The 12872-nt window shown below is 42.0% G+C and overlaps 1 protein-coding gene across 2 annotated transcripts in view; it reads left to right on the top strand.

The window, feature by feature from the left end:
* The window catches only part of LOC311235974 (myosin phosphatase Rho interacting protein), a 106625-nt gene extending 94647 nt beyond the window's left edge, over positions 1–11978 (top strand). For both annotated transcript variants that reach the window (XM_084323521.1, XM_084323522.1), the window contains 7 exons: positions 2241–2400; positions 2990–3094; positions 3654–3740; positions 5295–5457; positions 8679–8764; positions 9347–9419; positions 10830–11978. In XM_084323521.1, coding sequence (XP_084179647.1) covers positions 2241–2400; positions 2990–3094; positions 3654–3740; positions 5295–5457; positions 8679–8764; positions 9347–9379 — 634 coding nt within the window. In that variant the 3' untranslated portion in view covers positions 9380–9419; positions 10830–11978. The remainder of the gene's footprint in view (positions 1–2240; positions 2401–2989; positions 3095–3653; positions 3741–5294; positions 5458–8678; positions 8765–9346; positions 9420–10829) is intronic.
* Positions 11979–12872: the final 894 nt, after the last annotated feature.

Below are 12872 nucleotides of genomic sequence, written 5' to 3'. Positions count from 1 at the left end.
AAGCGCATTTCCCATAATGTTGGTGTGTTCCTTTTAAGATTTTGCATTTAGAGCACCATCGATCAACGATCATTGAGTTAAAAACACGTCTCTAGTCTTTATTTCTTATTTTTTGGTGGTTGGGCTACCCACTTTATGTTTTGGATAATTTATTGTTATAAATGATAGATTTAGTCAGTGATCCCAGGGCAGTGCTACTGCTGCTGTGGAACAGGATAAGATTAGAACCAGGCTCTCCTGAGTTGTGCCAAGCATTCTGGTCCTCGTGTTAAATCCGTAGTCGCAGGCGTTTTGTGATTCACGGCGAGTCGAACTTGGTGTGATTTATCGCATTTTAAGTCATACTAATATATGTCCTAAGTATTGGATTGCGCCGCTGTTCCTAATAACTAGTTGTGACTTGCATGCAGGTATTTAGTGATCTCTCTACCCCTGGCTATCCTCTGCATGCCATGACACATCCGCCAGCGTCACTGGTGAAAGTGCAGGTGTTGTGACCTGAGAGCTTAGATTCACGTTTGTGTTGAAACGTTAGTGAATTTGTTTGTACCCTATTAACAATTTTTCTAAAGATGATCCATGTGCTCCAGTACCTTCCTTTTTTAACATTAGATTGTCCTCTTAGAAAGAGCAACTTCTTAGTAAATAAACCTTGATTTTACAAAGCTATGAAGCTATTTCATGTCATGAGAGACATAGTTAGATAAATACACTGCTAATATAATAACCCAATGCACTCATCATGGGTATGGTTGGGTACTGTTCACATTTGATACCTGTGAATCGATACCGGTACCCAACGGTACCTTTTTTTGGTACTTTAGTCTAAAAAAGCTTTTATCTACCTACCTCAGTTGTAAAAAATAAAAATTCCAAACTTCTAATTATTTATTTAGAATTTGTTTTATATATTATATAATGTATATACTGTCTATACACTAATGACTGTGCCTCCCACTCTGATTCTGTCAGAATCTTTAAATACGCGGATGACACAACAGTAGTGGGATTAATTAAGAAGAGGGATGAATCGGTCTATAGAGCTGAATTCGATAGCTTTGCTGTATGGTGCAAGGAGAACGACCTGCTCTTAAACATCTCTAAGACGAAGAAAATGATAGTTGACTTCCGGCGCGGGTAGGCAGTCCACCCTCCTCTGTTCATAAATGGCCAGCAGGTGGAGAGGGTAGACCGTTTTAAATTCCTTGGCATCACCATATGTGATAATTTAAAATAGAGAGGCTAACATCAGCCACATAATTAGCAAGGCCCACCAGAGGCTCCACCCCCTGCGCCAACTTAAAAGGTTTGGTGTGTCCAGGGAGGCGATGCTCAGATTCTACAGAGCCACTGTGGAGAGCGTCCTCACCTTCTCAATGACAGTGTGGTACGGAAACACCACCGTCCATGATAGGGGACAACAAGAAAGGACTGTACACACAGCGTCAACAATCATTGGCTGTGATTCAACACCATGTGTTGAAATGGCAATAAAGTTTTCTATCTATCTATCTAATATATAATATTGCAGCGAGCGTTGTCTGCATCTAGCTTTGTAAAGTGTAACCACACTTGCGACCGTTTTCGGCTTGCCATTGCCCTGACTGCTTTGTTGTTGAATCAAGTCAAATCCTAGGTAAGCTTGTATTGTGGCGTGAGCGGTAAACGAATCGTTGACGTCATCGGATTTTTTTTTTTTGCATTACCGAAATGTGGCACCGGTGGATCTCACGTGATTCGGTACTCGGCAGTACCGACGTGATTCGGTCGATACCCTTAAAAGTACCGGATTCTGTACCCATCCCTACTCATGGGTCGTTTATCTAAGTGGCCGTCCTTTCTGTGAACCAGGCCCCATTGTCTGCTGGCTGACTTACCGATCCTGCTTTGTGAAACTTAACCCAATGCCCTGGCATTCTGAATAGAAACTGGGCAGAGGAGCGCCGGCCCACAGCTTGCCAGCTGTAACCAAAGAGACAGGTGGCTGAGGTAGCTGATGTGTGACCCCTCTCCAGACACCGTTCCGTCTCCGGGACATCGTGTTTGTTTCTCTGTCCCTCTGTTCCTAATCAGACGTTGAACCTCATCTTCGGGTGGGGGGGGGGCTCCTGGGGCTCCCGAGTCTCGTCTAGACATCAAAGCTCCAAAGTAAACCCAGGCTGAAGGCTGGAAACATTAAGGTGGATTCTGCATGTGAACCCGTGGTGTCGCCGTGCCAACATGCTGGTGTTGTGTTCCAGGGAGGAGCTGTGTTCTTTCCAGAGGGAGATCGAGGTGCTGTCGGAACAGTACTCCCAGAAGTGCCTGGAGAACGCCCACCTGGCGCAGGCCCTAGAGGCCGAGAGGCAGGCCCTCCGGCAGTGTCAGAGAGAGAACCAGGAGCTCAACGCACACAACCAGGTGCACTCACGCACTCACACTCTGAGGCCGGGTGCACACACATTTACACTCTGATATCTTCTTATGTTGCACACAAGCACACACACACACACACACACACACACACACACACACACACACACACACACATGCCACAGCTGATTATTCTACACAACCAGGTGCAAGCACACACATACACACATTTACACCAGGCGCACAGACACACACATTTACACTCTGATATCGTCTCATGTTGCTCACAAACACACACGCGCACACATTTACACTCTATCTTCTCATGTTGCTCACACACACACACACACACATCACAGCTGATTATTCTACATGTTCACACGTGTACCTGTTACAATGCTTGCGCCAATTATGCTGTAGGTGATACTAGGCAGATCCAGAGCACACCTCTCTTAACATGTGACTCTGTCTGACGTTGAAACCCTCCCTAATCCACCTGAGCCGTGTGTGTGTGTGTGTGTGTGTGTGTGTGTGTGTGTGTGTGTGTGTGTGTGTGTGTGTGTGTGTGTGTGTGTGTGTGTGTGTGTGTGTGTGTGTGTGTACGTGTGTGTACGTGTGTGTGTGTGCATGCATGCAGGAGCTGAACAACCGCCTGGCAGCAGAGATCACCAAGATGCGCTCGATGAACAGCGAGGAGGGAGGTGACATCACCATGCAGTGCAAGGAGATGTACGAGTTAGAGGTACGGATACTTTCCACCATATTCATACAATGCAATATTCAATAACATTACAGAGTTCAGAAATAGATACAAAAAGCACTAATAGACAAATACAGAACTGAGAGAACTATAGATAACTGCTCTCTGGGAATGTTTTGATTTATTCAAAACAAAAACAAAATGTTTAACCTTGTTTAATTTATTATGGTTTTTTCTCTCTTTTAGGTAGTAAGAGTTTCATTTTAAATGTTATATTGTATTGTAAGAAAGGGGCAGGACCAGATGAGCTGTGCTTCCTTCTGGCCCTTCTCTCGAACTCATCCTTGTTTGTTTTTCTATGGATAAAGACAAACTAATTTGTTTATGTTTACATGTTGTCTTTACTGTGATTTGTATGTTTGTTGTGTTCGAGATAAATAAAGATCTAATCAAAAAAGCCATTGAATTTTCCCCATCATACAGCCTCAGAATGCCCCCCACCCCCACCCCCTTCTTGGTCACTCATCCCCGGCACTGTCCCCATCGGCCTCATCCTCAAAGTTAGTCCACCAGTTACTAATAGCTTCTCCTGTCCTGCCAGGTGATGCTGAGGGTGAAGGAATCGGAGGTCCAGTACCTGAAGCAGGAAATCAACTCCCTGAAGGATGAGCTCCAAGCTGCTCAAAGAGTAAGCTCTTCCTTTTACAACATACTTCAAAGCAGAACACCTGTATTCAAGGGATTCAACTAAAAGCCAGATATCTCGTGTACAGCGTTCAACAGCTGCAATAGCTGAGGTCCAATGAGGTCATGGCTAGGTTTCAGGTAAGGGGCGGGCTTATAGGGGAACAACGGCCATTTTGGAAGTCTATATTGTTTAGGGGATACGACAACATGTTGAGGGGGGGGGGGGGGGGGCTGCACTGTACTGTACTCATGCCTGGCCTGCACACTCGTCGAGAATGCGCTTCAAACCATTTTGGGAAGAGTGTCATCAAAGTAATCTCACCAGACAGCTCAACAAGCGTATTACAACTTAAAAGACATATTCAATAATAGGCAGAGCAGCGTTTTCTGGAAGATGAAAAGCTTCCAATCTAGGGCAGGTATATCTTACATTTCTGAGTTTGTTAATTTTCCAGTGTTCATTGATTTTGTGAGCTCACCACCAAAGGGAGGTCAGGGCATCAGTGCAGGTAGGGCTAATTTTACTGCGGCTTTGCAGTTATTCTTAATGTGCATTTCCTGACTCAAAATGATAAAATATTGCAACCAATATCACCATTGCTACTCTCACTCAACCCTACACAACACTGACTTCTAAATCGGACTTGTAAACAAAAAGTAAATGGCGAAATTCACGAGCGCCGCTCGTCTGATGTAGCTTGTGTACTCCAACCACACAGCCCTCTGTCTGCACCGTTCATCTGATGTAGCCTGTGTACTCTAACCACGCAGCCCTCTGCCTGCACCGTTCATCTGATGTAGCCTGTGTACTCTAACCACGCAGCCCTCTGCCTGCACCGTTCATCTGATGTAGCCTGTGTACTCCAACCACACAGCCCTCTGTCTGCACCGTTCATCTGATGTAGCCTGTGTACTCCAACCACACAGCCCTCTGTCTGCACCGTTCATCTGATGTAGCCTGTGTACTCCAACCACACAGCCCTCTGTCTGCACCGTTCATCTGATGTAGCCTGTGTACTCCAACCACACAGCCCTCTGTCTGCACCGTTCATCTGATGTAGCCTGTGTACTCCAACCACACAGCCCTCTGTCTGCACTGTTCACACTTTCCAGAGAGTAAACTCACAAAATCAATGGCTGCCTACAGGAAAACGACAAAACTCAGAAATGTAGGTTATACCTGTCCTACCTTACAAGCATTTCCTCTTCCAGAAAATGCTAGTCAGCCTGTTATCAAATTGGTCTTTTAAGTTTTAATTTAGCTGTAATTTCGTGCTCCATGTCCTCGCCGAGCTGCCTAGTGAGATTACTTTGATGAAACTCTCCCCAAAAGGGTTCACAGCGGGTTCTCCATGAATGTGCAGGCAGGAGTACAGTGTGGGCTTTTTTTCTAACATGTTGTAATACCCCCTAAATAATATACATAAAAAATATATACATAAAAAAAAACACGATGTCTGGTTTTTAGGGAGTCCCCTATATGCAAGGCTTATTTGTGTACATGATATGAATGAATACTGTGTGTGTGTGTGTGTGTGTGTGCGTGTGCGTGCAGGATAAGAAGTATGCCACAGATAAGTACAAGGACATCTACACAGAGCTGAGCATCGTGAAAGCCAAGGCGGAGCGGGACCTGGGGCGACTCCGAGACCAGCTCCAGCTGGCACACGAGGCCCTGGGAGAGCCCTCGCTGGAGGAGGCGGAGCGGGGAGGATACGGTACAAACACACACCCTGCGGGCCTCAACACCACTCAACCAATGATGGATCATTTATCAGTCATTCTACTTGACTGCTAGTCCACCAAGGGGGGAGATACGAGTAACTCACGATACGATACGGATATTTGGCCCTCGATAACGATAATATCACAATACACAATATCTGCGATAAGCAATATATGTTGCAAGAAAATTCATCTACGATACATCATTATGTGTAACTGAAGAAGAACGAAATACCCATTAAAAGGCAAAAAGCAGGAATTATGTATTTTTATTCACAGAATTGACAAAAGATAAGATTTATTTTAGTGTGCACCACAAACTGGCCAATTGTACAACAAATTGCATAGTGCCTCTTTAATACACATCGACTACAGCTTGATTATTATTAACTATTAACACAATGGAGGCCAAACCCGAGATAAGTCGGGTTAACTCGCCGACGCTTGAGCGCCAAACCCGAGAAAAGTCGGGTTTTCATCGTTATTTCTTTTATTCGATATTTCCATTCATATCCATCCAGGGAGCCTGCTGTTATCATTGGGAATGGGTCTGAGATCGCAAAAGTCCAATACCTGAGTGGGTGATCGCCTGGTGGGTTGCGGCCTGTATTGCACATCCTTTGAAACTCTGTATTCGGGTGTGTGTTGATGAAATAGGTCCGGGCGGACTTTTCCTAGTCGGGCATGACGAGCGCTTGGATTTATAAGAATCAAACACTCCCGATTCATGTTTTTTGGTGGATTATGTTATGGACACAATCGACATCAATACTTGGAATGGTGATCAGATAATTGGAATATTCTTTTTGGAGTACATCCTAGTCAAGGTAAGGGCTATATGGTATCAATCTTGTGTTGATCCAATAATTCCTTCATTGCAATTGGACCGTATGTGTGTAATGTACTGTGTAACGTATTCTGTTGGTGACGAGCAAAGCATAAAAAAACGTAGTTTTTAGCGTATACAGGCGAGAAACGGCACGGTTTTTAGTGAAATGCACGTATTGCTGCATAACGTCGTTTTCTGGGATTAGACAGGATTACGGTACTCTAAAACTATACTCATATTCGCTCCACTGGCTGCCTGTTCGCTTTAGGATCGATTTTAAATTAGCGCTAAATGTTTTTAAATCACTAAATGGCACGGCTCCTCCCTATCTGTCTGAGCTCTTGCACCACCACACCCCCCACCGATCCCTCAGATCAGCTGACCAGCTGCTATTGGTGGTGCCTAGAACTAGGCTCAAGACTAGGGGAGGCAGAGCTTTCTCCACTGCAGCGCCTAGATTGTGGAACAGCCTCCCCTTCAGCGTACGGACCACCCAGACCGCGCAGGCTTTTAAATCACTTTTAAAAACCTACCTGTTCTCCTTGGCCTTCCCCCCCACTTAATCACTACTAGACCCCTGGCCCCTCTATCCTCTTTGTTTTACTGTGCCCTACCTGTTTTTATTACTTTCATTGCTTTACTAGCCCTCAGATCGGCTGATAAGGGTCTCCTAACCACTCGTAGGTCTAACTTCAAGTCTAGGGGGGGACGTGCTTTTGCGGTCGCAGCCCCTGACCTCTGGAACAGCATCCCCATGTCCATCAAATCTGCCCCCTCCATCAAGTCTTTTAAATCAAAACTCAAAACCCACCTATATCGCCTGGCCTTCCCTGACTCACTTTGACTCTTGCCGTACTTGTTGACGTGTTGTTCTGTTTTTTCCTTTGTCTATCCGTTGATTTTATTTTATTTTTCTGTTTATTTTATACTTTTCTTTGTACTTAGCTCAGCTATGTGAAGCACTTTGGTTGACAAGCGTCATGTTTAAACGTGCAATACAAATACATTTGATTGATTGATTGATTGATTGATTGATTGATACTATGTTTTTAATCTTATATCCTGCATCATATTATTTTGTTTTTATTACTTTCATTGCTTTACTATGTTTTTAATCTTATATCTTGCATCACATTATTTTGTTTTCATCAACCTGCCTGTGAAGCACTTTGGTGCCAGCTGCCGCTGCCTGGAAATGTGCTATATAAATAAAATTGACTTGACTTGACGGTATAAAACAGGAATGTATGGATGAAAAAAAAATCTTTTTCACAAATTGAATGATAGATACTCGATGTCAAATGGGCAATAGTATTATATCCATGGCTATGATATATAATATAGTTTGAGCCCTGCAAACACCACCACGTATTCCTATACTTTAAAGCGCTGGCCTTTCAACAGTAACAGTAAACAGCGCCCTGATGTCCCAAACGGAAATCTGCAATAGAAATATATATATACACATCATCTGTTTTATCCAGTATTTTCACCTCATTCCAATCATTGTATTGCAGTAAAATTGTCAAGCAAAAAAGAAAAAATATATATATATATATATATATATATATATATATATATATATATATATATATATATATATATATATATATATATATATGAATGTGTGGCATCACTGTATCTATAATATCGGCACGCAAAATATTATATAAATATTGCTCTATCGATTTCCCCCCACCCCTATAGGCCACTATAACTGCCCCTCTGACCAGAACCCCCCACCCCTATAGGCCACTATAACTGCCCCTCTGACCAGAACCCTCCACCCCTATAGGCCACTATAACTGCCCCTCTGACCAGAACCCTCCACCCCTATAGGCCACTATAACTGCCTCTCTGACCAGAACCCTCCACCCCTATAGGCCACTATAACTGCCCCTCTGACCAGAACCCTCCACCCCTATAGTCCACTATAATAATAATAATTCATTTTATTTATATAGCTCTTCTCAATGACCCGAAGTTGCTGACAGTAGTTATAGGAACATAGTAAAAACAAAGAAACAGAAAAGGAACATGAGACCATGGGGGAAATAGGGGAAAGCAGCATGAGATAACACAAAAAAGACAAAGCGATAGGAACAGACATCAATCGGGATAACTGCCCCTCTGACCAGAACCCTCCACCCGTATAGGCCACTATAACTGCCCCTGACCAGAACCCTGTCTCCACTACAGATTATACTCAATCTCTTCTTGGTTCCTTCCTGTATGTCGGCTCTGAATGTCTGTTATCATGAGGAAAACAAAACCTTTATATCCCAAACTATTATACTTGTAAAACCTTGACACAAATACTATTCTCAGTATAAAATCACTCCATAGTCACTTGCCCTGCAACTCTATTTCTATTCTCTTCTCAAGATATCATGAAGTCCAAAAGCAACCCAGATATCCTGAAGATGGCAGCTGCTGCAGCAAAACGCTCTGAGCGCACTATGAGGTCAAAGGTAGGTTTCTCAGCACCGTGGGGGAAATGATTGGTTCTCGGGGCTTAAAGAATGAACAGAACTCAAGTTGATCCATTCCATTTCATAATTATTTTTATTAAACTCTTAACACTTTTAAATTAGACACTTTTTTAAGTAGCAACTGACGGTTGAGATGAAAAGGTACTGGGATATATACAGCCAGTAGAGGTCTCTCACCACAACAGATGTGAGTGAATGCCTGTGAAATTTAAGTGGTTTAAAGTGACACACTGCCATCTACAGGACAGCTGTGCAATTACATGTACCTGTAACGCAGAAGGCATTATTGGGCAGCATCTCTCTCTCTGCTTAGCGGCCTGTGCACGTGCAAGATTTTGTGCTCAATCACGGAATCCATAAGACACCACACCTCTTAACACTTGGCATGTGATGCACAAGTAAAACACTATTGACCATATTCGCACGGCAGCTATTTTGCTCTTATGTCGGATCCCAACCTGAGCATGACATGAGAGCAAAATGGTCACTGTGTGAATACGGACAGTAGACGTCTAACACACGCGTATGCTGGTGTGTTCTTCCCCTCCCCTGTGTCCTCAGTCTGTGAGTCGTGACATGCCCTGGGACACCTAGGGGACAGCTGAGGGACCCTATAGGCCAGCTACCCTTTTAGGTAAACCAGTCCCGCACTTCCTGTCTGTAAGACGCCTGCGTCGTGCATCCACTGGTGTGAACCATGTTCTGTTGTCCGTCCTCCTCGTTCTCTTAAAGCACTTTTGACTAGATCTGAAAAGGTCACACTTCTATGCACACACCACCCCCCTACTTCACAGGTGCAGGGTGGCAAAGATCTTCTTCTTTTTTTATTTTTCCAACATGCAGATTCTCACAGAGTAAAAAGATCTCACTGAGACAGCATGGGTTGTTTGTCTAATTCACTGTTTTCTCAAGTAATCTGCATCCTCCTCACGTCTCTCTCTCTTGCTTGTGTGGACTTAAAAGGGGCATTTCACCTGTAAAACATCTTAGCTCTGTTCTGTTGCAGTCGTCAGACTAGTTGATTTTCTAAGATGGAGATTATTGCTATGGTCTTTAGTTCACTAGTTATTTGATTGTCATGCTTTCTTATTTTCTTAATTTTTTGTAATGATGTTTTAATCATTTAAACTTCCCTTTGTACTAAGGATATAAATTACTTACTAACCTATATTTTACTAATGTTCTCCCTCCATAAATCTTTAACCAATGCAATTTTTTACCGTCTACATACCGTATATTGATTGCTCTGTAATTAACACAACACAGGGATTCAGTGTCCCAGGGGACAGCATGAGGACAAATTCTAACTCGATTTAACTCGCAAACCAAAGCATCAGCAGTGTTTTATTTTTGGTGAAGTGTCCCTTTAACAGACCCCAGGCCACACAAGGCCTCGGGCTTCAAGGGAAATGTGGTGTTTGGGATCGCATCTCACTGCTCAGATTATTTTACATACACTTTAATGTCAAAGGTCTTGCTACTTTGTACATAGGGCTGGGAGGTATATTGAATATGAAGGTATACCGTCATGGATCCATGCAAAGGTATTGGTTTTTACTATACCGTCGTCTACAATATACATATTAAAATATAAAAATATACAAACAAAAATATGTTTTTGAGTGAATCCAAAAAGGATTCCTTGCAGCAGTATTAAAAGTTAAAGAGAATAGACAATTTTGAATGAAATAAGACTACGATAACTGTATTACAAGATAAAGACGTAAAGAATAATGTTATATCACAATGTAATGTATACTGGAAAACTATACAGTCACATATTGTTATTCCGTCAAAACAAAAAGGAAAATATGGTGATATGATATTTTGCTCATATCGCCCAGCCCTAATTGTACATGTTGACAGTAGAAAGGCGCTGCTCTGGTTTTGGCGAAGGAGAGAGAGAAACACTTTTCATTTCCACACTGCCTGCTCAGGAACGCCGCTCTGTCCAGAAGAAGAATCTGTCTCGTGCTCAGTATTAATCTCTTTTCTGCTCTGTTTTTGTTTTGTTTTTATTTATTTCTTTTGTATCGTTCTCCAGAGTCTAAAGGAAGGGCTGACGGCCGAGCAGAGACTCCACCTGTTTGAGAATAAAGACACTAAGGAGTTCTGACCGTGACACGTCACGTCCGCCTACCTTGCTGCATGTTTAGAGGCTCCACTATATTTTAGCTCTGTAATTACTTATTTAGAAACACTACAACACTGTTCACAAAACACACAAGTCGTATATTATTATTATTATTATTATTATTATTATTATTATTATTATTATTATTATTATTATTAAGAAAATAAATAAAAAATCATGGTATGAAGTTTGAATTTCATGTCTATAGAGTCTTGCATTCCATGCACTTGTTACTGTGACTTTTTTGTTTTGTATTGTGTTTTTTTCTTTTTGCCATGTCTTAATGTAAATACTCTACTGTTTTTAATTGAGCATCTTATCATGCATACACAAAAGAGAAAACCATGACTGCGTAAGCTACTGTTTAAAACTCTGTAGACTGTGTTGCTATAGCCAAAGGAATAAGTGTGATGTTTAATGGCTAAAACGCAACCGCTACATGTTAATGATTGAATAATAATACATAACCAACCGTGGGGGGGGGGATTCTTGCCTTCAGGCCTGCACATTTCTGCTAGGTGTGGTCAGTATGCACACGTTGAAGCTCCCCACCACCACGCTCCCCTTATCATTTCAGTACAGATGGGTCTGGCTCAGTAAACAAGCTATGGAAAGAAAACATTTGCCTGCATCATTAAAAGTTAAACTATCTTGCCACATTGAATGTTGCTTTGTTGCCTGTTGGCTTCTATACAGTGACTCAACATCGTAGATGTTTTCTGAAATTCTCTGACCGATTTTGGATTACCCAAGGAGAGGTGACTGCTGAATGCATATGGACAGGATTCACCGATTATAATATAAATATACATACAAATGTATATAGATTTTTCTTGCTGCAATCATTGGTCCAGCTGTATAGGAGTTGTTGGGGAGTTGGTTATGTTTGTAGTCATGTTCAGTGGCAGTCCCTTTGTATTTATTTAAATGTTTGGGATTTCTTTTTCTTTATTTTTTTGGCTCACATTCCCATTCCTCTACACTATTATTGTAAATACACAGCAAATGTACACCAACTGGCTACAGGTTTATTAGCAATAAATATTTTTGCACCCTGTCCTTTGTGTGACTACTTTCCATTTTTTTATGTCTTGAGAAATACTTGATTCAAATTCTTATTGTTAAAAAAGTTATAATAGTAACTAAGCATCTTCGTCATGAATAGTTATCTCCCAAAGCTACCAAAGAAACTGTATTTTGATAATGTCATCAAAGAGACTAAACCTGAAGCTGCTGCACTACATCAGCGTAAACAAGAGACTTTATTTTGTGGACAAAGTGATCATGCCCATAAGGATTTTAACTTGCTTAGAAGGAACATTTACATAATAGTTGGCACTATAAAGGGATAAAACTCATTTGGATGTAAAGTCTCAAATGTTTCCTCAGCTAGTTCAGTTTAGCACAGTGGTTGTCAAACTTCCCTTACAAAAAGGTACCAGGAGGTGTTTTCTGTTTTACCATGGTATCTGCAATTGTATGAATAATTTAAGTTGCCATGGTAATCATGGATCACTGTGGTACCTGTATAATCCTATTTAAACGATGGTGTTTTTTTTTAACAATAGTACATCTTTGTACTTGTATTTTTGGTCCCTAAAATGTACACATTACTCTTATTTGATCAGACTTTGTATTTTTAGCTGCAACCAAAAGATTAAAGACAAAAAGATTCTCCACTGTAGCAGCCACAGGTTTCGCTCTATATGAGGCATGGAGGTAAAGTGTGGTTAAAAGGGGCATGGCAATGGGAGTGGCCTATCGCAAAAAGGTTGCTGCAACACGCTGATATTGCAAATTCCCACTTGTTCTTCATTAAGGCAGTTGGAAGGCTGAGCGGGAGACACTGGAGAGAAGGTTCTGGCAGGATTCAATCCCATGCCAGGTTACGAGGCACCAGAGGCAGGGGTCTCAACCACAACACGGTCTAATACATTCTCTAGTTGCACTTAC

This window comes from Notolepis coatsorum, assembly GCF_963971535.1.
Source record: "Notolepis coatsorum genome assembly, chromosome: 10".
NCBI lineage: Eukaryota > Metazoa > Chordata > Actinopteri > Aulopiformes > Paralepididae > Notolepis > Notolepis coatsorum.
This window is presented reverse-complemented; position numbering and strand designations above follow the sequence as displayed.